The sequence below is a fragment of the Delphinapterus leucas genome, chromosome 20, assembly GCF_059928025.1.
Source record: "Delphinapterus leucas isolate spDelLeu-1000000601 "Yukka" chromosome 20, BTC_Dleu_Yukka2, whole genome shotgun sequence".
NCBI classification, from domain to species: Eukaryota; Metazoa; Chordata; class Mammalia; order Artiodactyla; family Monodontidae; genus Delphinapterus; species Delphinapterus leucas.
Genome location: NC_143148.1, coordinates 48866068 through 48890254, shown reverse-complemented (window position 1 = coordinate 48890254; position 24187 = coordinate 48866068). Strand labels below are relative to the sequence as shown.

Genomic DNA, 24187 nt, shown 5'->3' with positions numbered 1-24187 from the left:
TGAAAAGAGCATCGCCGCCCCGAGTGCGGGTTGGAAAGTGTCTTCCTGGGGCTTCAGCTGCCCAGGAGATCACTGCTTGGGGATCCCTTGTCTCTTGAAATTTGAGTTTCAAAGGGTATGGCTTTAATCTAGAAAATTCTCCGAGGGCTTTTTCCAGGGAACTCTGGAGGAAAAGCAGCTCGGTGAGTGAATTTGGAACCAGATCCAGCTGAATGTGAGTCTGGCGGCCCCTGCTTCTCGCTGCTGGATCTTGGGCAGCAATAGAGACCTCTCTCGGCCTCAGCGTAGGTGCCCAGCAAATGTTAACTCTCTTTCGTCTTCCCTCTTGTACGGGAGGCATGAGGATGGGAAAACTGAGGCCTCAAGAGCAGAAAGGACTTGGCTGAGGTGAAGCCATGAGCGAGTGAGCCAAGTACCAGAGCATAAGAGCATGCTGCTCAGGGAGCGTTGGCTATGCTAAGGGTTGGATTGTTCCATTTACTCCTCCCAGACCCGTGTGGTAGGCGCTGTTAGAGCCTCGTTTACAAAGGAGCCAACTGAAGCACAGAGAGGTTAGGAGTGACCTGCTCAAAGTCACACACCTCACTGGTGGTAGAGTGAGATTTTAACCCAATCTGGCTTCAGGAGCCAGGCTTTTAGCCATTATTCACTGTCTTCTGTTTTGTATGTAATGCCCCTGCCTAGGCTTGCCACTTTCTGCGGCTAGGGTGCTAGGGTCACTTGGACCTGGTTAGGCTATTGTCCTTGAGCTTTGCTTATGAAAAGGCTTTCCCTTGGATTCACAGAATATAGTTGTGACCCAGGATTTGGGAGATTCCTGAACAAATACTTACAAGTGTACTATGTGCCAGACATTGTTCTGAGTGCTTTATAAATATTAATTCATTTACTCTTCAAATCAAGCCCATGAGTTAGGTTATATTATTTCCCCTATTTATAGATTTTTAAAAAGAGGCACAGAGACGTTAAGTCACTTGCCCAAGATCACACAGTAAGTGATCAAGTGGAGTTCACACTCTTAGCCCCTGTGCTGCTCCTACGCCCTCTAATGAGATAGGGCCCCACTTCTAGTCTAGTAAGGGGAGTTAGGTACAGAAATGCATGAACAAGAGTATTCTGGGTGGTGATAGTAGCATTAACAATGATTTCCCCATATCACCTAATACTCAGTCCACATTAAAATTTCTCTGATTACCTCACAGATATCTTTTTGCACTGGGTTTGTTCGAATCAGAATCCAAACAAGGTCCACATGTTGTCTTTGGCTGTTTTGTGTTTTGAGTTGTTTTCTTCTAAAACAGTCCCCTCCTTTTTTCATTTTATGTCATTGACTTGTAAGAATGATTTACTTTTTAAAAATAAATGAATCAAAATAAGAGATTAAAAAATAAACCAGAGGACACTCCAGACTATCCCTGTATATATAAGAGAGCTCAGTCCACACCTGGGGGAACACAAAGGAATGTGCAAAACATGCACCCTCTACACCCATTCCCTGTGTGTGTTACTGCAGAGAAGAGGTGGGTGCCCCAGACTTTAGGGTACTTCAGCCATCAGGTGCTGTGATTTAGACCAACTTAGGTGCTGTGTAAGGTGTGCTTTGAGAATCCCCAAAGCTCAGAGCCAGGGAAAAGGGATTTATGCGTTGATATCTGCTCATCTGCTCTGAAATGCCCCCGGGGTGGCTCTGAGCCAAGGAGGCTTGAGGCTCCTTTCCCAGACTAATTTGATTTCATTTCCCAATAGATTCTTGCAGGCAGATCTGTTTTCTCCAGCAGCATCCGGGTGTGCAACTGTAGCCTCCCTGCCTCTGGCTGATGCCACACAGCTGCTCCTCGGGGCAGGCGCAGAGACGGCAGATGTGGCCAGGGCTTAGGGCCAGGCACACCTCCTGCCACAGCCTGGCCCAGCCCACAGCCCTGAGGCTGAGTGTGGGCTAGGGGCCCTTGACAAGCCCCTCAGGTAGTTCCTTCCCATGCCCCTCTCCTCTGGCCACCTGGGTACTCAGGTCAGGTGGGAGATGGTTTGCAGGCACCTCTCTCCCTGCAATGAAAGCTGAAGTAGGCAAACTCCACCCATGCCTCCTTGAACCAATGAAATAGAACTGATAATTTATGATTGACAAAGTAATAAAAGTCTCTTGGAGACCACCTGGAAAATGCAGCAAAGCAATAACAAGAAAAAAAATTACCAGTAATCTGGCCATAAAAAGATAGCCACTGATATTCAGCATGCATCCTTCTGGATTTCTTTCTATACATAGTCATGACTTTTGTTTTTTAATAACAGCTTTATTGAGATATAATTCACATACTTTAAAGTTCACCCTTTTAAAGTTTCCAATTCATTGGTTTACAGTAGATTCAGTGTTGTGCGTTAATCGCCTCAAGGTTCATCCATGTTGTAGCACATATCAGTATTCTTTTTATTGCCAGATAATATTCAGTTATATGGGTACACCCCATTTTGTTTATCCATTCGTCGATTGATGGACGTGTAGGATGTTTCCACTTTGGGGCTATTATGATTAATGCTGCTGTGAAAGTTCATGAAGAAGTTTTTGTGTGGATATATGTTTTCAGTTCTCTTGGATTTATGGTATTGTAGCGTGGAATCACTGGATCACATCGTAGCTCTATGATTATCTGAGGGACTACCTGTTTTCCACAGCAACTGCACCATTTTACATTCCCACCAGCAGCATATGAGGGCTCCAGTTCTACCATGTTCTCAGTAACACTTGCTATTATTCGTCTTTTCTCTTATAGTCAACCTAGTGGATGGGTATCTCATTGTAGTTTTTTTTTTTTTTTTTCGGAACGCGGGCCTCTCACTGTTGTGGCCTCTCCCGTTGTGGAGCACAGGCTCTGGACGCGCAGGCTCAGCGGCCATGGCTCACGGACCCAGCCACTCCGTGGCATGTGGGATCTTCCCGGACCGGGGCATGAACCCGTGTCCCCTGCGTAGGCAGGCGGACTCTCAACCACTGCGCCACTAGGGAAGCCCATCCTTTCAGTTTCTTGATGGTGTTCTTTGATGTTCATGTATTTTTAACACAATTGGATGTTTTGTTGTGTTTTTTCCACTTGATATTATATAGTGAAGTGCTCTAAAGTTAGACAGTTGGGGTTCATATTCTGACTTTGCTGCTGTGTGGGTCATTTAGGCAAGTTCATAAATCTTTCTAAGCCTCAGTTTCCTCTTCTGTAAAATAGGGATAAGCATCAGATGCACTTCATAGGGTTGTTGTGGGGTAATCCTGATTTCATAATCAGAAGATGGGTGGGAAAGGCTTGGCATATAGGAACCCCTCAACAGGTAGTATTAACTGGTGTTCCATGTTTCCCACTCCACTGTAGACACCCATCTTTCTCCTCCTCTCTCTCCCCTTTTCTCCCTTACTGCTTTTCCCTTGTCTCTTGCTTTTCTTTTCTCTTTCCCTCTTCGTCTCTCCTCCTCTTTCTTGCCCTCCTTGTCAGCCTTCTCCGTAACAGATGCCTTGGCCTCCACTAGAGCTGGTTTGCCTACAGGGATGGCCCTTGACGCCTAGAGTCCACGCATCCCTCATCCGGAATCTCTTTTCTTTAGCCTTTGGGATTCCTGAACAGGGATGGCCTCCAGCTGATGCCAAAATGAGATAGATCTGAGCCAGGGATTTGTACCTAGTATTACCTTTCACTCCCTTAGATTCTGTGCCAGGGCTGGGAGAGGCTGGTGACCAGAGGAGCTGCTGAGTCAAGGGCAGGCAGAGCAGAGCTACAAGTGAGTGCTGCCCAGAGAGCTGGATCCCTGGGCTCCCGCTCGGGCCCTGCTGTGGCAAAGCCTCCCCTGTCCTGTAGCTCAGTGTTCCCATCTGCACATCAGGTAGGACAATAGCACCTTCCTGTGTCTCTCAGGCCAAGAATTAGTCAGGGATGGTTAGAAGCTATCGAAACTTTAAGATGCTCAGCAGAAAGAAATATGGGACAAGTGGGGAGTTACTCCCTTTGGATTTGGATAACAGAGGACCTGATATCAATTCAGCAAATATTTATTTTTATTTTGTTTATTTATTTATTTATTTTTGGCTGCATTGGGTCTTCGGTGCTGCGCGTGAGCTTCCCCTAGTTGCAGGGAGCGGGGGCTACTCTTCCGCTGTGGTGCATGGGCTTCTCATTGTGGTGGCTTCTCTTGTGGCGGAGCACAGGCTCTAGGTGTACGGGCTCAGTAGTTGGGGCTTGTGGGCTGTAGAGCGCAGACTCAGCAGTTGTGACACACGGGCTTAGTTGCTCCAAGGCATGTGGGATCTTCCTGGACCAGGGCTCAAACCCATGTCCCCTGCATTGGCAGGCGGATTCTTAACCATTGCGCCACCAGGGAAGCCCCAGCAGATACTTATTAGTATCATCGACTCACTCACGCTTTGGGACAATCCCTGACATGACGCTTAACTATTTTATCAGGCAGGATTCTTTTTTTTTTTTTTTCTGGTACGCAGGCCTCTCACTGTTGTGGCCTCTCCCGTTGCGGAGCACAGGCTCCAGATGCCCAGGCTCAGTGGCCATGGCTCATGGGCCCAGCCGCTCCATGGCATGTGGGATCTTCCCGGACTGGGACACAAACCCGTGTCCCCTGCATCAGCAGGCAGACTCTCAACCACCGCTGCACCAGGGAAGCCCCGTCAGGCAGGATTCTTAACGTTTTTTTTTTAAAGCAATCCAGTGATTTTAATGTTAGGTTGTTTTTTGTTTGGAAAAAATAAGAGGTTACTTTACAGTCTCTGCTTCCTGAAATGTGGTGTCAGCCTTAAATAGCTGGGTCATTTTTTTTAAATTTTTTTTTAAATTTTTGTGGCTATGGTGGATCTTCATTGCTGCATGCAGGCTTTCTCTAGTTGCGGTGAGCAGGGGCTACTGTTCGTTGCGGTGCGCGGGCTTCTCATTGTGGTGGCTTCTCTTGTTGCGGAGCACAGGCTCTAGGCACGTGGGCTTCAGTAGTTGTGGCACATGGGTTCAGTTGCTCCGCGGCATGTGGGATCTTCCCGGACCAGGGCTCGAACCCATGTCCCCTGCATTGGCAGGCGGATTCTTAACCACCGCGCCACCTGGGAAGCCCCTGGATCATTTTTTTTTTAATTGATCCCATTCTTTGAAAGCCTTATAGTTTGTAGGCACTGAATTTATGACTATACATTTAGTGTTTCTGAAAGGACAGGAATTAAAAAGCTGCAGTGACCTCCCACCAGTGCAGGACCAGTTCCATATTCTCCCATGTGCCAATGGGCAACGTGTCTTAGTGGCCTGAATACACAGGATCCCAGCTCTCTACTATGGGAGACCTAATCTTGCTGGTCTTGGATACAAAACAAGGTCTCCAGGCCTTTTGATAAAATTAATTAGCATTTCTCTCTGCCTTATCTTGTTAATTGAGATTTTACAGGCTATCATATTGGCCATTATTATAGAAAGCAGGACAGAGTGCTTTTCCTTCCTCTCAGTCCCTTTTCCTTCCCTCCAAATTACTGTATTTACGGAAACAATATGCTTCAGTAAGTAGGACACTTTCCCCTTTTTTTTTTTTTGGCTGCGTGACTTGTGGAATCTTAGTTCCATGACCAGGGGTTGAACCCGGAACCCGGGCCCTCGGTAATGAAAGCACCCAGTCCTAACCACTGGACCACCAGGGAAGTCCCGACACTTTCCTCTTCACATACTTCTTACTGAACCAAATCTGTTTCACATTCCTTGAGGCAGGTATTGTTTCTCTAATTATAATTTTACACAAATGATGTTCTATGTATAGTGAGGGCGAGGGAATAAAAGAGGTTTGGGGAAATTCAAGGAGCAGTTCTGGGTAGATTGTATAGAATAGGGCAAGTACAAGTTGAAAATCCTCGGCTGTGGCCCTGTCAGCAGTGTCTAGCTGTGTGAGATCCAGGAAAGCATGTATCACTAGGTTTTGCTTTCTTTAACAGAAAATCTGCAATGAATGGGACTGGGTTCAATGGGATGATTTCTTTCTTTTCTTTTTCTTGAGACACTGTACATACAGCCTGTTTGGCCTTCCTTCAGACCCTTGAACATGAAATGCTTCTCCTCAGAGCCTTTAGAGATGCTGCTTCATCTAACTGACTACTCCCAAACCCTTCTGTCTGCCCGTTCCTCACACAGCCCTTCCCATGGTTAATACCTACTCATCCATCAGCAAGTACTTCCTAAGGAAAGATTTCCCTACTCGCCCTTAGCTATGGGCTCCCATAGCACTGTCCTTCCCCTCTGTTACACTTATTATGCTTGTGGTTAAATGATCACTTGTTTCATGGTGACCTTCTCAGCTAGAAATTAAGCTGAAGGCAGTGGCCACATGTCGATATTTAGTTTCATACTTTGCACATAATAGTCATGTAATAAATGTTTACAGAATGAAGTAGTATATGTAAATACACTAAAGAATTTCATATAAAATTTCAGGACATTTACAGATTTTCCAGTATCTATATACTTTACTTTTTCTTTTTCTTTTAGGTCCTATATATATATTTTTTTCTTTTTCTTTTAAATTTTGGCCATGCCAGGTCTTAGTTACAGCACGTGGGCTCTTAGTTGCAGCATGCAGACTCTTGGTCGCAGCATGCATGCAGGATCTAGTTCCCCAACCAGGGATCGAACCTGGGCCCCTTGCATTGGGAGCACAGAGCCTTACCCACTGGACCACCAGGGAAGTCCCGTAGGTCCCATATACTTTAAAATTATTTATTTATTTATTTATTTTTATTAAAGTACAGTTGATTTACAATGTTTCAGGTATACAGCAAAGTGATTCAATTATATATATATTATATATATTCAGTTATATATATATATATATAGTAGGTTATTACAAGATATTCCCCGTGCTATACAGTAGGTCCTTGTTATTTATCTATTTTATATATAGTAGTGTGTATCTGTTAATCCCAAATTCCTAATTTATACCCCCCCCCTTCCCCCGGTAACTGTAAGTTTATTTTCTATGCCTGTGAGTCTATTTGTGTTTTGTAAATAAGTTCATTTGTATCATTTTTTTAGATTCCACATATAAGTGATATCATATGGTATTTGTCTTTCTCTGTCTGACTGACTTAGTATGATAATCTCTAGGCCCATCCATGTTGCTGCAAATAGCACTATTTCATTCTTTTTTGTAGCTGGGTGATAGTCCATTGCATATATGTGCCACATCTTCTGTAGCCATCCCTCTGCTGATGAGCATTTAGGCTGCTTCCGTGTCTCGGCTAATGTAAATTACGCTGCTGTGAACACTGGGGTGGATGTATCTTTTTGAATTAGAGTTGTTGTCTTTTCGGATATATGCTCGGGAGTGGGACTGCTGGATCATATGGTAGCTCTATATTTAGTTTTTTGAGAAACCTCCATACTGTTCTCCATAGTGGCTGTACCAATTTACATTCCCACCAGCAGTGTAGAAGCTTCCGAAAAGGAGAAAACTCCACACCCTCTCCAGCATTTATTATTTGTAGACTTTTTGATGATGGCCATTTTGACTGGTGTAAGGTGATACCTCACTGTAGTTTTGAGCTGCATTTCTCTAATAATTAGTAACGTTGAGCATCTTTTCACGTGCCTGTTGGCAATCTGTATGTCTTCTTTGGAGAAATGTCTATTTTAGGTCTTCTGCCCATTTTTTGATTGGGTTGTTTTTTGGTTTTTTTTTTTTTGATATTGAGCTGTTTATACATTTTGGAAATTAATCCCTTGTCAATTGCATTGTTTGCAAATATTTTCTCCCATTCTGTAGGTTGTCTTTTCGTTTTGTTTTTTTTTTTAACATCTTTATTGGAGTATAATTGCTTTACAATGGTGTGTTAGTTTCTGCTTTATAACAAAGTGAATAAGCTATACATATACATATATCCCCATATCTCCTCCCTCTTGCGTCTCCCTCCTGTCTTTTTGTTTTATGATTTCCTTTGCTGAGCAAAAGCTTTTAAATTCAATTAGGTCCCATTTGTTTATTTTTGCTTTTGCTTGCAATACTCTAGGAGACAGATTTAAAAAAATTGCTGCAATTTACATCAGAGTGTTCTGCATATGTTTTTTTCTAGGAGTTTTTTTTTTATAATTTATTTTTTGGCTGCATTGGGTCTTTGTTGCTGCGCACAGGCTTTCTCTAGTTGCAGCGGGCAGGGGCTACTCTCCGTTGTGGTGGGCAGGCTTCTCATTGCAATGGCTTTCTTGTGGTGGAGCACGGGCTCTGGGCACGCAGGCTTCAGTAGTTGTGGCTCGTGGGCTCCAGAGTGCAGGCTCAGTAGTTGTGGCGCACGGACTTAGTTGCTCCGCAGCATGTGGGATCTTCCCGAACCAGGTATCAAACCCGTGTCCCCTGCATTGGCAGGAGGATTCTTAACCACTGTGCCACCAGGGAAGTCCTTTTCTAGGAGTTTTATAGTATTCAGTGTGACATTTAGGTCTTTAATCCATTTTGAGTTTATTTTTGTATATGGTGTTAGAGGTTTCTTAACTTGTTGTTGAAATATACATGCAGAAAAGAGCACAGTTCACATAAAAGTGACTTTTCACAAGTTGAACATGCTCATGTACTTAGTACCTCCATCAAGAAACAGGGCATAACCAGCCCCTAGAAGCTCTCTCTGCCCATGCTCCCTTACAGTTCTACCCTCAACCCATCCCACCAAGGGGATCCACTATCTAATCAGAACTCTTGGTTGTAAATGACAGAAACTCAACTCATGCTGGCTTAAGCAAAAATGGAGTATTTTCCCCAACTGAAAAGTACATGGGTGAATCTTGGCACAGCTGGATCTGGTGCCGTCAGCTTGCTCATGGGCTCCCAGTCTTTCTTTTCTCTGCTCATTTCTCTCCTATTTTGGCTTTACACCCAGGCAATTTCCCTCTTCCCTTCAGATCTGCAAAAATCCTGGGATTAGACTTGGGGCTGATGTCCGTTCCTAAGCCAGTCGCTGTGGCAGGGAGATAGTGTGTGGAATATACAGATGAACCAGGCTTGAGACACAGGACTCCCTAAGAACCAGGGGGTGGTGGGTCAGCCCTACCCAAACCACACGTGCTTTATGTGGGTGAGGGGTGGTTCCTCAAAGAAAAATCTAGAGGCTGTTACCAAAAGAAGGGGAAATAGGTTCTGAATGAACACGGACAGCCCTGTCCAATGCACCTGTGCAGTACCGAGCCCACACTAGGTACCTGAGAACAGATGCTCCCTTGCAAAAACCCACCATCCCAACCCTCAAGTTGCTCACAGGCAAGAAGGAGAGGCAAAGTGTCACACAGGGCAGAACGGTGTGTGCCTGGAGAGAGGCAGGGATGAGGTGTCTTCAGAGATGCTGAGATGACTTCTGGTGGGACTCAGGGCTGGGTACTCACGGTGGAGGGGTAGGAGAGCATGGAGCTTGCTGGAGGAACAGTAGTGATTCCAGATTATCTGAAATATAAGATGCTGGCTGGGAATAATGGGAAGTGAAGTTGGATAGCTGAAGGTTTCTGAGTAGGAGAATGGCACGATCAAATGATCAAATGTGGGGACTTCCCTGGCGGTCCAGTGGTTAAGACCCCACGCTTCCACTGCAAGGGGCATGGGCTCGATCCCGGGTTGGGGAACTAACTGCATGCCAAGCGGCTGGCTGAAAAAAAAAAAAAAAAGGGATTTATTGTGAAATATCTTTTCCCAGCTATTTCACTCCCCTCCCAGGGGAAGCTAATATGGTCACTGTCTTGTATAAACTTCCAGGGATACCTAATGCTTATTCAAGCTCTGTGTATTATTTTGACAAAAGTGAATTTTAAAAATGCTTTATGACAAAAAATCTTCAGTGACTTGAGAAAGACAACTCTGTAAGGTGGTCCTGGTTATCAGGGTAGGAAGAGGAATTTTATATTCCTTCAGTGGCCTCTTGCACTTTACTCCTACCCGTCTCCCTTGAAATATATAATTAATTTAAACATCATCATCACCGTCAAAGACTTTGCGGAAATTGGAGACAGGGCTGCCTCTGAGGTGGGCTTGGGGGGAGGCAAAGGGGACAGAGAACATCACTTCCTGTTGACTGAATGGCCCTTTGCTCTCTGATGTGGGACTGTGTCTGCCGGTGGATGGGGCCCCTTTTCAAATTTTGACAAATAAAACCTGAGCCCACGACTCCCTCGCCTGTACCTTTCAAATTTTATGCCGCCTCTTTGTATCACCTTTTCCAAAAATTAGACATATAAATAATATAGACCCACAAAAAATTAAAAAGAAAAGAATTCATATCAGAGGCAGATGGCCCTTCCAGGATAGGGGACTTCATTGAGCAAAGGCTTAGGAGAGGGGGTCTGGCACTTGGATTTAAACCCCTGCCCTGCCCATTACCAGCTGTATATTCATGTCTCTGAGCCCCACTACCTCAACTAAAACAGACAGGGATAGTTTCTACCTCCTTAGGGATTTGGGGAGAATAAAATTCAGTCATGAAGAGGAAGTACCCATCACAGTGCCTGCCTGACATGTTCTTTGTAACTTGAACCCTGGGGCAGTTGGTGGGTGCGCTGAATATAAGGCACGTTCTCAGAAAACTCCCAGCTGAGACCTGGACTTCTCTGGACACTCTGCGTGGGTAGGATGTTTCCATCCCTTTTCTAGCTCTTGAGTTCCAATCACAGGATCAGATAACAGTTCCCGTATTGTGTGAGTCACTTAAGAAGACCCCTGGCATCCCTGGAGTGCATGTAACAAGCACCTTGGCCTGGGATCAAGATCCTCCTTACCCAGGGGAGGGCAGGGCTGGCTTGGGCAGCTGTGTTTGGGCCCAGGAATCAGGATCCTGTGTTCTGCAGGGATCTCCCAGGGATGGGAGAGGCCAGCAGTCTATGACAGAAAGTGCCAGGAACTTAGAAGTCCTGGGTTGGGGTCCCAGCTTCCCTGCTGTCTCTCCAAGCCTTGGGCCCTTCGTCTAAAAAACTGAGATCATAATGCCCACCTCAGGGGCCGTTGAGTTAAATCACCTAGCACTTGAGGTAATTTATGTCAGCAAATATGTGTTCGAGTTTCCTCCCTCTCCTGCACCCTGTTCTCAGGAAGCACACCCTCGAGGAGAGGAGGTGACGTGTGCAGAGCAGGTGGGTGGCTGCTGTCCTCGTCTTCAATGTGATCCAGGAGTGGGCGAGGTATCCAGGAGGCAGTTCTGGACTCAGCAGGTGACAGAGCTGTTGGGCATCCTCCACCCGATCCTGCAGCCTCCTGATAAAGGGAAGAGGTAGATATGGGCTCTGCTCACGGTTTAGATGCCAGCTTCCCTCAGTGGTGAGGTGGACAGTGAAGGTGGCTTGGTGGGGAGCAAAAGGAAAGAGGAAAGAAACTGCCAGGTCCTTCCCTTCCAAATTGGCTCATCCTTGAGATCATTGCAGGAGCAGCAATGCAAAGAAGAGAAAACTCGGGGGCCTCGGGGTGTGGGAGCTGGGCTCAGTGTTCCTTTCACTCTGTAGGACACTCTGCGGGACACTTTTTAATTTTTATTTATTTTAACATCTTTATTAGAGTATAATTGCTTTACAATGGCGTGTCAGTTTCTGCTTTATAACAAAGTGAATCAGTTATACATATACATATATCCCCATATCTCTTCCCTCTTGCGTCTCCCTCCCACCCTCCCTATCCCACCCCTCTAGGTGGTCACAAACCACCTAGCTGATTCCCTGTGCTATGCGGCTGCTTCCCACTAGCTATCTATTTTACGTTTGGTAGTGTATATATGTCCATGCCACTCTCTCACTTCATCCCAGCTTACCTTCCCCCTCCCCGTGTCCTGAAGTCCATTCTCTCGTCTGCGTCTTTATTCCTGTCCTGCCCCTAGGTTCTTCTGACCATTTTCTTTTTTTTAGATTCCATATATATGTGTTAGCATATGGTATTTGTTTTTCTCTTTTTGACTTACTTCACTCTGTATGACAGTCTCTAGGTCCTTCCACCTCACTACAAATAACTCAGTTCCGTTCCACACTTTCTTTTTAAATTAATTTTTATTGGAGTATAGTTGATTTACAATGTTGTGTTAGTTTCTGCTGTACAGCAAAGTGAATCAGTTATACGTATGCATATATCCACTCTTTTTTAGATTCGATTTCCATATAGGTCACTACAGAATATTGAGTAGAGAGTTCCCTGTGCTATACAGTAGGTCCTTGTTAGTTATCTACTTTTTTTTTTTTTTTTTTTTTTGCGGTACACGGGCCTCTCACTGTTGTGGTCTCTCCCGTTGCGGAGCACAGGCTCCAGACTCGCAGGCTCAGCGGCCATGGCTCACAGGCCCAGCCGCTCCGCGGCATGTGGAATCTTCCCGGACCAGGGCACGAACCCGTGTCCCCTGCATTGGCAGGCGGACTCTCAACCACTGCGCCACCAGGGAAGCCCTAGTTATCTACTTTATATATAGTGTGTATACGTCAATCCCAATCTCCCAATTTATCCCTCCCCCCCGGGGGGGGGTGACATTCTTAAGTTCCACTGAAGGACTCAGGGGTGGTTGGGGGCTACAGGGGGCCTGGGAGAAGCTGGGATTCCAAGCGTAGGTGACCTCAGGGGTCTTATCTGGGTGGAGACTTCCCATGGTTCCTCCTCCCCAGACACAGCTGAACGCTACAACAGTAACATGGGGCGTGTATGGCACTTTACCAAGCCCTTTCCTCGTATGTCTTTGTAGCAGCATCTCTCACAAGAACCCTAAGGTCAAATGTTATCATCCCCGTTTTACAGAGGAAAATATGGAGTCTTGGAGTAGTTAAGTCATTTGCCCCAGGGTTCACAGCTTCTGGGCATCAGAGGAACTCAAACCCAGCAGGAGAGACGGTTATTTCACTCCCATCTGGAAAGATGTATCCAGCTGCCTGCTGGTCTGGGCCCAGCTCCAGCCAGGGGCAGGACAGCTACACTCCCACCCGTGGGGAACTTTCTGTCAGTCTGGGAAGGCAGAGCCCTCCCAGTGTGCAGGGCCATCTCCTCCTGTGGGACTCTGACCCAGCTTCCCTCCTGCTTTCCCAGGCCCTGAAAAACCTCCAGGCATCTCCCATGGATCTGTGACCGAGGTGGGCAGCTCTCTCAGCAGCCCTGGACAGCAGTGAGTAACCTCAGCATGGAAAGGGGTCTGACTCTGCCCTCATCTCTCCCTTTCTCTGTCTCCATCCTACCTCTCCCTTAACTGGTTTCTTCTGCAAAATTACACAAATCCAGAAGGATATCCTCCCTTGGGAATCCTGCAGCACTTCACTCTCCATGGGTGAGAGCAACAGTTGCTGTTCTTTGTCTATATGTTTATTTTTAATAACAAAAGTTGTATCTGCTTGTTTAAAAAGTCAAACAATGCAGAAGCACACTACGTAGAAAGTGCAAGTTTTCAGTTATGAGAAATGCCCCACCCCTCCATGCTCATCCCAATACTCCAGAACCAGAATTAATCCCCTTTTTACAGATGGGTAAACTGAGTTACAGAGAGATGAAGCGTTTGGTCCAAGATCATAGGCTAGGAAGTGGCGGAGCCAGGGAGGGTTCTGCCAAATCACCCATCAAGTTATTTAGCTAAACTACCTACAACTTTTCCCCTAAAAGGAATTTTAAGTGAAAAGCAGGAATTCTGTTTTAAATATATTTCCCCCTCTGGATAGAAAGAAAAGGGGGCGTGGGGAGAGAAAGAGAGAAAAGGGAAAAAACACTGCCCCATAGTATTGTGCAACTGGCCTTTAGCTCTGCAAAGGCTGGATCATGGCTCATGTCTTAAAGTCACATTCCCGGAAGGGCGCCCAACTGAGATGGCCGTGGCCTTGGGAGGCCTCCACAGGTGGGGTGGTCAAGTCCCGGGGCTGCTCCCTGGCAGCACCAGACAGGAGTTGGGGTGTGGGATGGGTGAGCGGGTCGCGGTCCCTGACGGCTGCACTCTCCCTCCGCAGGCCCCCGGCCGGCGGCATGTGGCTGCGGCGCATCTCCAGCACCGCGGTGACCGCGCTCCTGCTGGCGCAGACTGGCCTCCTGCTCTTCCTAGTCTCCCGGCCCAGGCCGCCGTCCCCGGTGGGTGGCGAGGAGAGGGTGCACGTGCTGGTGCTGTCCTCGTGGCGCTCGGGCTCGTCCTTCGTGGGCCAGCTCTTCAGCCAGCACCCCAATGTCTTCTACCTGATGGAGCCTGCGTGGCACGTGTGGGCCGCTTTGTCGCAGGGCAGCGCGGTGGCGCTACACATGGCGGTGCGCGATCTGGTGCGCTCCGTCTTCCTGTGCGACATGGACGTGTTCGACGCCTACCTGCCGTGGCGGCGCAACCTGTCGGACCTCTTCCAGTGGGCAGAGAGCCGCGCGCTGTGCTCGCCGCCCGCCTGCAGCGCCTTCCCGCGCGGCGCCATCAGCAGCGAGGCAGTGTGCAAGCCGCTGTGCGCGCGACGGCCCTTCGGCCTGGCCCAGGAGGCCTGCCGCTCCTACAGCCACGTGGTGCTCAAGGAGGTGCGCTTCTTCAACCTGCAGGTGCTCTACCCGCTGCTCAGCGACCCGGCGCTCAACCTGCGCATCGTGCACCTGGTGCGCGACCCGCGGGCTGTGCTGCGCTCGCGCGAGCAGACAGCCAAGGCACTGGCCCGTGACAACGGCATCGTGTTGGGCACCAACGGCAAGTGGGTGGAGGCCGACCCGGACCTGCGTGTGGTGCGCGAGGTGTGCCGCAGCCACGTGCGCATCGCCGAGGCCGCCATGCGCAAGCCACCGCCCTCCCTGCGCGGCCGCTACCGCCTGGTGCGCTTTGAGGACCTGGCACGGGCGCCTCTGCCCGAGATCCGCGCGCTCTACGCCTTCGCAGGCCTGAGCCTCACGCCGCAGCTCGAGGCCTGGATCCACAACATCACCCACGGGGTCGGGCCAGGCGCCCGCCGTGAGGCCTTCAAGACTACGTCCAGGGACGCGCTCAACGTCTCGCAGGCCTGGCGCCACACGCTGCCCTTTGCCAAGATCCGCCGCGTGCAGGAGCTGTGTGCGGGCGCACTGCAGCTGCTGGGCTACCGGCCAGTGTTCTCTGAGGACGAGCAGCGCGACCTCACCCTGGACCTCATGCTGCCGCGCGGCCCGAGCAGCTTTAGCTGGGCATCTTCCACTGCTGAGCACTCCTGGCCGTAGCAGAGGCCCCCAGCTGTGGCTGGCGGTTGCCAGGAGACTCACGCGTGGTGGGGAAGGAGCTGGGGCGCACGAGGCCGGGAGTTTGGGAGGTCCCCCACGTAGTAGGAAAGGACCGAGTCCGCAGACTATGTTTCTTTCTCCCCACTTCTTGTTTTTCCTTTGAATCCTCTTTAGGAGCTAGATTCCCGCCACACACTCTTCATGGAAAGCAGACTCGTGCCCCCACTTCCTCTGGGCACAGGGAATAAGTTCAGATGACTTGGCTCCTACTCCAGCACTTTCTTTCCCCTTAAGTCTCCGTTAGGATGCCTCATCCTGCAGCTGAGAAGGCTGTCCCGGCCCTGCCTGGGAGTGGAGGGACACTGTGGTGAGCTGGTCTCTGAAGTCGGTACATCTCCCCCTACACACACCCCGTGCCTCTGGCACCACACACCACCAAAACCAGTGCTTTTATATTCACCTGTATCTTCAGTAAGAAATCAGCCAGGGTGCCTCTATCTTGTGGTCTCCCCTTAGTCTCTCTCTACCCCAATCTTCTGGGAGCCCACATGCCCCCATCACCTGCCCAGGGAAGGTGAACTTTGATTTGTCCTGACAGGAAAGATCCTACCCACAGAAATAAACATAATTCACCTGTATGATACAGATTAGAGTTTACAGCCTGTAGAGTTTGACAAGCAAAACGCAAAAGCGAAGGGACTTGTCCAAGGCCACACGATGAGAAGGAGGATGAAGGGAGGAGGGGGTGTTTGCTCCGGGCCCGCAGTGGGGAGGAGAGGGTGAGTCAGGCTTGCAGAGGCCTGTCTCCTGGACGAAGAAGGGTCAGGTGTTCCCATCTTATTTGCTCAAGGGATCAGCCAGCAGCCATGGCTAGGGCCGCAGCTGCGAGGTGAGATGTGGGAAGTGGTGAGCTCTGGGTCCAGGGTGCAGAATCTAGGGAGCCTCCTAGATAAGCCTGGAGGGAGGCGGTGAGGGGGAAAAGTGGAGAGAGAGAAGGCTGGGCAGGCCAGGGCAGCAAGCCAGGCAGAGCGTGTGGCAGAGCAAAAGGTTGGCAGCAAGATCAGTGCCTGGAGGGCAAGTCACGGGGTGAATGTAACTAGATAAAGCTTGCCAGGAGCTTGGAAGAAAAAAGGCTCTTGAGTGGTTGTCTTCCTGTGGTCCTTATGTGCCAGGCCCTGGAGAAGAGCAAAGTACGATTCCTAGCTGTGAGCCACAGCACCTGGCTCTGGTGGCAAAGCGTCTTATTAAATGGATGCTGGATTTAAAAAAAGGAGGGGTGGGTAGGGGGATGCTGGATGTGTAGAGGGCTAGTCCTGAGCTCAGGAAATGAAAGCCAGCCATGCTTTAAAAATGTTTAAAAGAAAGGGGGAAAAAAGGTCACAGCACCTCTAGGAAGGACAGAGAAGCAGATTTGAGTCCACACGAATAGAATACCCCAAATCACACTGGGATACAGAGTTGGTCTGGGGACTGACAGTTGCCACCAGAACTCCTGTGCCCATTACCTCTGGAAGTGAGGGAGCTGCCCTCATCATTGTCATCAGTCACCGGAAGGGATCCTGGAGGTCTGGCTTCTGATTCTCAGCCTGGGTGTGGCCTTGGATTGGTGGGACCTGGATGGTAGACCCACATCCTCGCTGCAAAGCAGCAGGTCGAGGGCAATCTGGCACTTTCCATTTCTTTTCTTGCAGGGAGCAGAGGTATACTGACCTTGAAGCTGAAGCTTCAGGATGCCTCAGTTGGGTATCCGTCAAGCTGTAGAAACTTCAGGCCCCATAAAGCCCCCATCTGCCCCTGCTCACAGTAGCATGGAGAAGGTATTTAAAACCCAGAATTTATTAATGGAGACTTTGGCTTAGAAAAACTACGGTCACATAGCTTAATATATGGGCTGGAACTCAAACTCATATCTTTGACTTCAATACTTACGGTTCTAACAAGGAAACTGAACTGGGGATGCAGCAGAGGACTCCATCACAGGCTTGGATAGCCAGATCATTACCCAGAGACGTGGGTCTCTGGGTCAGGGAGTGGTCCTGGCATTTTGTTTGTTTGTTTCCAGTTTTATTGAGAAAGAATTAACATACATCACTGTGTAAGTTTAAGGTGTACAACATGATGGTTTGATTTACATGTATTGTGAAATGATTACAACGCTAGGTTTAGTTAACATCAGTCATCTCATTTAGATACAATAAAAAGAAAAGAAAAACACAATTAAAAAATTTTTAGGGCTTCCCTGGTAGCACAGTGGTTGAGAGTCCGCCTGCCGATGCAGGGGACGCGGGTTCGTGCCCCGGTCTGGGAGGATCCCACGTGCCGCGGAGTGGCTGGGCCCGTGAGCCATGGGCGCTGAGCCTGCGCGTCCGGAGCCTGTGCTCCGCAACGGGAGAGGTCACAACAGTGAGAGGCCCGCGTCCGGCAAAAAAAAAAAAAATTTAAGTTTATAACTGTTATGAGAGATGAAGATTTAATACCTCCATCTCACCTCATCTTCTCTCCAAACTTTTATTATACTTTTAATTATATAATTGACCTACAGTACTGCATTAGTTCCAGGTGCACAACATAGTTACTTGATGTTTCTATATGTTACAAAATGATCACCACCATCCTGGCATTTGTCTGCAGACATGTCAAGGACCTGAATGATGAGTGGTGGGCAGTTGGCTGGGACAGTGGGGCCACTGGGGATAAAAGCAGCCTGCTGGCCCTGCCTGGAAGGAACGCATTGTTAAGTGGAGGAGTCGGCTAGGAAGTCTCCAGCAATGTGGTATGTTCAGGCAAAGAAGGTTGAGCAAGAGGTTCATGGAGCCAGAGGTTAAGAACAGGGAGACACTGATCCCTAGTGGGGTTCAGGAAGGCATTTGGGGTGGGGCTTAGAGCCCAGCCTGATAGTAGCATCCCACAAGTTTCATTTGCCCCTGCTTGGGTCACCGATGACACAATTAACGGCCTTTGTTATGTGACTCATCTGTTCTCACCTGTCTCCCAAGTTTCCATGATAGCGATGACTGGCTCTTGGATGTGGCTCCCTGCATATGGGGCGCTCTGGGCAAGCCTCTGCATGAGCTACAGGGCGCAGCAGGTTCCGAGCAAGCCTCTAGGTGTACCCACATCAGGTTTCAGGACAAAGATAGGCAGTGCCAGTCCAGTGTTTCAATGAGTCAGTCCAGGGCTAAGCCCTGGGGACATAGTCACAGCCCTTGCTCTTGTGGGGAGTGCAGATGTTAAATAAATAGTCCTACAGATAAATATGCAACCATAAGTTTCGCTTGTGCTCTAAGAATAAATAAGAATGGGTAGAGGGTGACCTACTTTAGTATGGAGAGTCAGGAAAACATTTTCAAAAAGGAAACGTTTGGTTTAAATAGATAGGGACTTCCCTGGTGGTCCAGTGGGTAAGACTCCACGCTCCCATGCAGGGTGTCCAGGTTCAATCCCTGGTCGGGTAACTAGATCCCTCATGCATGCCGTAACTAAGAAGTCTGCATGCCACAATTAAAGATCCTGTGTGCCACAACTAAGACCCTGCACAGCCTAAATAAATAAATATTTTAAAAAATATGTAGGAGTTAATTGAGCATAGGATGAAGAGGCAGAGAGAGACTGAGGGATTGGTCTCTTTGGAATCAAGGTTCCTTGGCGAAATAAAAGAATCAGTCCTGGGAATCCAAGCTCATGGGATGGGAGAGGCCCCAGGACGTGACTGAGTTTGTGTGTGTCTGTGGTAAAGAGTACTAGAAGTAGAACCGCTGGATCAAAGAGCATCCATGTTTTAAATATGGAATTGCCAAATTACTCTAAACATGGAGTACTGACATGTTCTCTGGAATGGTGTCAGGAAGGCCCTTGTCACCCTTTTCTATTGACCCCCTCCCCATCATCTGTCCAGGGTAAATCATTTTCATTTTTACCTACCTGATGGAACATTATGCAGCAGTAAAATGAACTATCAAACCATGAAAAGACATTCAGGAGGGAACCTGAGTGAAAGAAGCCGATCTGAAGAAGCTACATTTAGTATGATTCCAACTATATGACATTCTGGAAAAGGCAAAACTATTCAGACAGTAAAAAGATTAGTGGTTGTGAGAAATGGAATATATCCTGCCGTATCAGTAAACAAAGGATGTCACAGCCACCAGCGATTGCAACAAAGCTGGTGAGCCCTGAGGGAACTCAGGAAGGAAAGAATACCTGCCATTTAGCAGCCATCAGACTGCAGCCACTCCCCGTGGTGCACCCTGAGGAAACCCAGGATGTGAAAATACAGGATACTGGCCCCAGATAGCTGAGGTGCATATCAAAGGAATTATTTCAGTGAGCCAAGGCTCTTTCATCTTCCCATACATAGAAAAGCTCTAAATTCCTTAACTTGACATATCTGGTTTCCCAATTAACAGTAATCTTTTGATGTTCCCGACTACCTGCCCCTTGTTGCAAAACTCCTATGTATTCTAGCTCCACTCACCTCCTCGGAGCAGTTTCTCAGAGCTATCTGAAATGCTGTCTCCTGGGTTGCAGTCCTCAGTTTGCCCCAAATAAAACTTAACTTGCAGCTCTCACATTGTGTAGTTTTTTTTTTGAGGTACGCGGGCCTCTCACTGTTGTGGCCTCTCCCGTTGCGGAGCACAGGCTCCGGACGTGCAGGCCCAGCGGCCATGGCTCACGGGCCCAGCCGCTCCGTGGCACATGGGATCCTCCTGGACCGGGGCACGAACCCGCGTCCCCTGCATCGGCAGGCAGACTCTCAACCACTGCGCCACCAGGGAAGCCCTGTGCATTTTTTTTAAGTCAACAGTTGCCAGAGGTTGTGGGTGGAGGGGAGGGATAAATAGATGGAGCATAGAGGATTTTTAGGGCAGTGAAAATGCGCTGTATGGTGCTCTAATGATGGATATATGCCATGGATGACATGTACATATAATGATGGATATACATTTGTCCAAACCCATGGAATGTGCAACACCAAAACTGAACTCTAAGGTAAACTATGGACTTTGGCCGATTGTGATGTGTCATTGTAGGTTCATCCTTGGTAACAAATGTACCATTCTGGCGGGAGATGTTAATGGAGGACACTGAACTGTGTGAGTGCAGAAGGTATATGAGAAATCTCTGTAGTTCCCTCTCAATTTTGTTGTAAACCCAAAGCTTCTCTAAAAAATAAAGTCTTTAAAAAACAAAACAAAAGTAGACCAAAAGCCTTAGTAGCCTCAGGAGGGTATAGGAATGCTGCTGAAATGGGAGGAGTTGGCCAAGAACACAGAGCCCACCACAGCCCGGACTTTGAATTTTCCCAGGGTGGCAAGCCCTTAGAGCCAGCTGAGTATTTTCTCTCTTGGGGTTAAATCTGGAGAACCTGGTTGACCATGCAAATCTGGTGCTGTCCTGATCCCAGTCTTCAGATCCTCCACATCTCCATTCATTCATTCAACACACATTATGGATTGAGCCCCAGCCAGTTGTTTTCTTTTTTACTTTTTTTTTTTTTTTTTTTTTTGCGGTACGTGGGCCTCTCACTGTTGTGGCCTCTCCTGTTGCAGAGCACAGGCTCTGGACGCGCAGGCCCAGCGGCCATGGCTCACGGGCCCAGCCGCTCCGCGGCATGTGGGATCTTCCCGGACCGGGGCACGAACCCGTGTCCCCTGCGTCGGCAGGCAGACTCTCAACCACTGCGCCACCAGGAAAGCCCCAACCAGTTTTAAAGGGAAGGATCATGGGGATTAGGAATGTCTGCGTGCAGGGGTGTGAGTTGCAATTTTTAATGGCGTGATCAGTGTAGGTCTCATTGTGAAAGTGACATTTGAGCAAAGTCTTGAAGGAGGTAAAGCAGTTAATTTAGGGATAACTATGGGTAAATTGTACTGTAGAAAGAAATAGGTAACACAAAAATCCTAAGGAGGGAACATATCTGGAATATTGGAAGAACAGCAAGGGGCGACTGAGTCTGGTGTGGTAGGCCAAAGGAAGAATTCTAGGAGATGGGGAGAGAGGGGGTCAGATTATGTACGACCTTGCAGGCCTTGTGAGGACTTTGGCCTTTATTTGGAGTGAGATGAAGGGTGTCCAAAGCCACTTTTGTTCTATGGCCCTCCTTAGTTGAATAAATAAATATAAATATAATGTTATATATGTGACATAATATATAATATTTATAATGTCATAGCTATTAAAAAAATAGAACAAGTACCCAAAATATTTCATTATCATTTTACTGCCTTTGTTAATATCCTGAATTAGTATATTGTTAGTTTTGCAAGTTTTTGAACTGGATTTAAATTGAATCACAGTGTGGGCTTCTTTTTTCTGCAACTTAGATTTTCCCCTCAAGTTTACATTCCTGGGATTCATCATGTTGTTGCTTGCAGCTTTACGTCATTTCTTTCCACTACTGGATAGTATTTTATTGAAAATAATACAATTTTATTTATCCATCTCAATGAATACTTGGCTTGTTTTCAGTTATGTACTGTTACGGTGCTACTAGGAACAATCTTGTCTGTATCTCCTCGTATGAATGCTATAGGATATTTACCTGGGAGTGAAATTGCCGGATCATGAACATCTTCATTCAACATTATTCCAGATGGTTATATCTTTTTACACCTCCAGAGTTCCAGCTGCCGTGCAACCTCAGTAACAATTGGATTCTCAGACTTTTAAATTTTTGGCTGTTGGGTGGTTGACAAATGATACCTCATTGTGATTCATTTTGTGTTTCACTGATTAATGAGGTTAAGCATGTTTTCCTGGGTTTTTTGGCCATTTGTATTTCTCTTTGATGAAGTACCTCTTCAGGTCTTTTGTCTCTTCATCATTTGCTTATTGATTTTTAGGAGTGCTAAATGCTATTCCTATGTCAGTTATATGTATTGCAAATATCTTCTTCCAGTTTGTGGCTTGTGTTTATACTTTCTTTGTGGTAACTCTTGAATAATACAAGGTCTTAATTTAAAGTAATTAAATTTATCCATCCTTTCCTTTATGGTCTTAGCTTTTTGTATCTAGTTTAAGAACTCTTTCACCATCATGAGACATAAGGATATTCAACATTGCCGTCTAAAAGTTTTATAGTTCTGCATCTCACTATAAGTGAAACAAGGAGGGTGTGGATGTCTAAAAAACAAAAACACCTAGTTTTTGTTTGCTTTATATTTGCTTCATAATTTTCTTGCAGGTTTGTGTCTTTCCTGGAGTTTGTATTGTTTTTCAGTGTTTTCCCATTGAGAGAAGAAACAGGTACCTTCTTCACCGTGTCCCTAAAATTTTGAGATTAACGATTTTGTCTATAGCTGAAATCAATTCCATTATTTTTCCTGAGGATACTCTTTCTTCTGTTCTAATCTGGTTAGGTGGCTGCTAAGACTTGCACAGAAGTCAATCTAACATTCCTGGTTAAATCCACCATTCCTTATACTGCCCATCTTTTTCTTTCTTAGTCATCACTCTTTTATTTCACTGGAGTACATACTCAGCTTCCTTAGAAAGGGCACATGTGGGACTTCCCTGGTGGTGCAGTGGATAAGACTCCACGCTCCCAATGCAGGAGGCCCGGGTTTGATCCCTGGTCAGAGAACTAGATCCCACATGCACACCGCAACTAAGAGTTCACATTGCCGCAACTAAGGAGCCAGCAAGCTGCAACTAAGGAGCCCACCTGTTGCAACTAAGACTCCACACAACCGAATAAATAAATAAATATATATATTTTTTTAAAAAAGGGCACATGAAACATACATTCTCTGAGTCCTGCAAGTCTAAATGGCTTTTCAGAAATTTCTCAATTCACAATCGGACTGAGGATAGAATTCTAAATTAAAAATAATGTTTCCTAATGTGATACATTATTGATGGTTATATAAGCTTAAAATAATTGGTTTTTCCACTTCTTATACAATCTGCTAGTCTGGGAAATGTACCAAAAGACAGCATTGTTAAATATTTCATGACTTTTTGAAATACTTACTATTTTTGTTTTAGAAAAGTTTCTTGGTTGATGCAAAATCCCAGTTGTAGGGTTAGAGAACTGGCATTAGAAAGCTTCCCAAACAAAGGCTTTCAAAAGGGAACTCTAATAAACAATGTTGCTAATGTTCTTGAATTAAAAGGAAATATTACATATTTTATGCACGATGCTTTTTTTAAAAAAATAAATTTATTTATTTTTGGCTGTATTGGGTCTTCGTTGCTGCGTGGAGGGCTTTCTCTAGTTGTAGCGAGCGGGGGCTACTCCTGCGGTGCATGGACTTCTCATTAAAGTGGTTTCTCTTGTTGCAGAGCATGGGCTATAGGTGTGAGGGCTTCAGTAGTTGACACGCGGGCTTAGTAGTTGTGGCTCGCGGGCTCTAGAGTGCAGGCTCAGTAGTTGTGGCACACAGGCTTAGTTGCTCTGCAGCATGTGGGATCTTCCCGGACCAGGGCACGAACCCGTGTCTCCTGCATCGGCAGGCGGACTCTCAACAACTGCGCCACCAGGGAAGCCCCCATGATGCTTTTTAATTAATTATTTTTTAATTGAAATATAGTTGACCTACAATATTATGTCAGTTTCAGGTGTACTACATAGTTATTTGACATTTGCTTACGTTACAAAATGATCACCACTGTAAGTCTAGTAACCATCTGTCCCCAGTTATTACAATATTATTGACCATATTCCTTATGTCGTATACAATGTTTTTAAATTTAAAGTGAAGTTTTCCCCCAAAATCATTTCCTTCCAAATATTGAAGGTATTGCTGCATTGTCTTCGAGCTTCTTTCACCTGACTGCTGAACCATCTGATTCTCATTACCAGATGCATATGTATGTACGTATTTATCTTCCTACCTACTACCTACCTACCTACCTGTCTACTTGCATACCTACCGCTGTCTACCTATCTACCCACCCACCCACTCACCCACCCGTCTCTCTCTCCCTATCTATACCTAATTTCCTTTACTTTCCTATAGGTGGCGCTGCAGAGGAGGGCAGAGCAGAGCGCGCCGCACTGTAGCAGGAGAGACTTCCCCAGTAGGGGGCGTAGGCCATAGGTGCTGGATCT

The 24187-nt window shown here is 46.9% G+C and overlaps 1 protein-coding gene across 2 annotated transcripts; it reads left to right on the top strand.

Annotated features, from left to right (window-relative positions):
* Nucleotides 1–23: 23 nt before the first annotated feature.
* Nucleotides 24–24076, top strand: CHST6 (carbohydrate sulfotransferase 6). 2 transcript variants are annotated; one of them, XM_022583169.3, is made up of 2 exons: nt 24–13105; nt 13932–24076. In XM_022583169.3, exon 2 carries the CDS (start codon nt 13948–13950, stop codon nt 15133–15135), a length of 1188 nt encoding a protein of 395 aa, XP_022438877.1. In that variant the 5' UTR covers nt 24–13105; nt 13932–13947; the 3' UTR covers nt 15136–24076. The 2 variants fall into 2 exon arrangements, with proteins under 2 accessions (XP_022438877.1, XP_089759446.1); XM_089903320.1 differs by having other exon boundaries at nt 24–24076.
* Nucleotides 24077–24187: the final 111 nt, after the last annotated feature.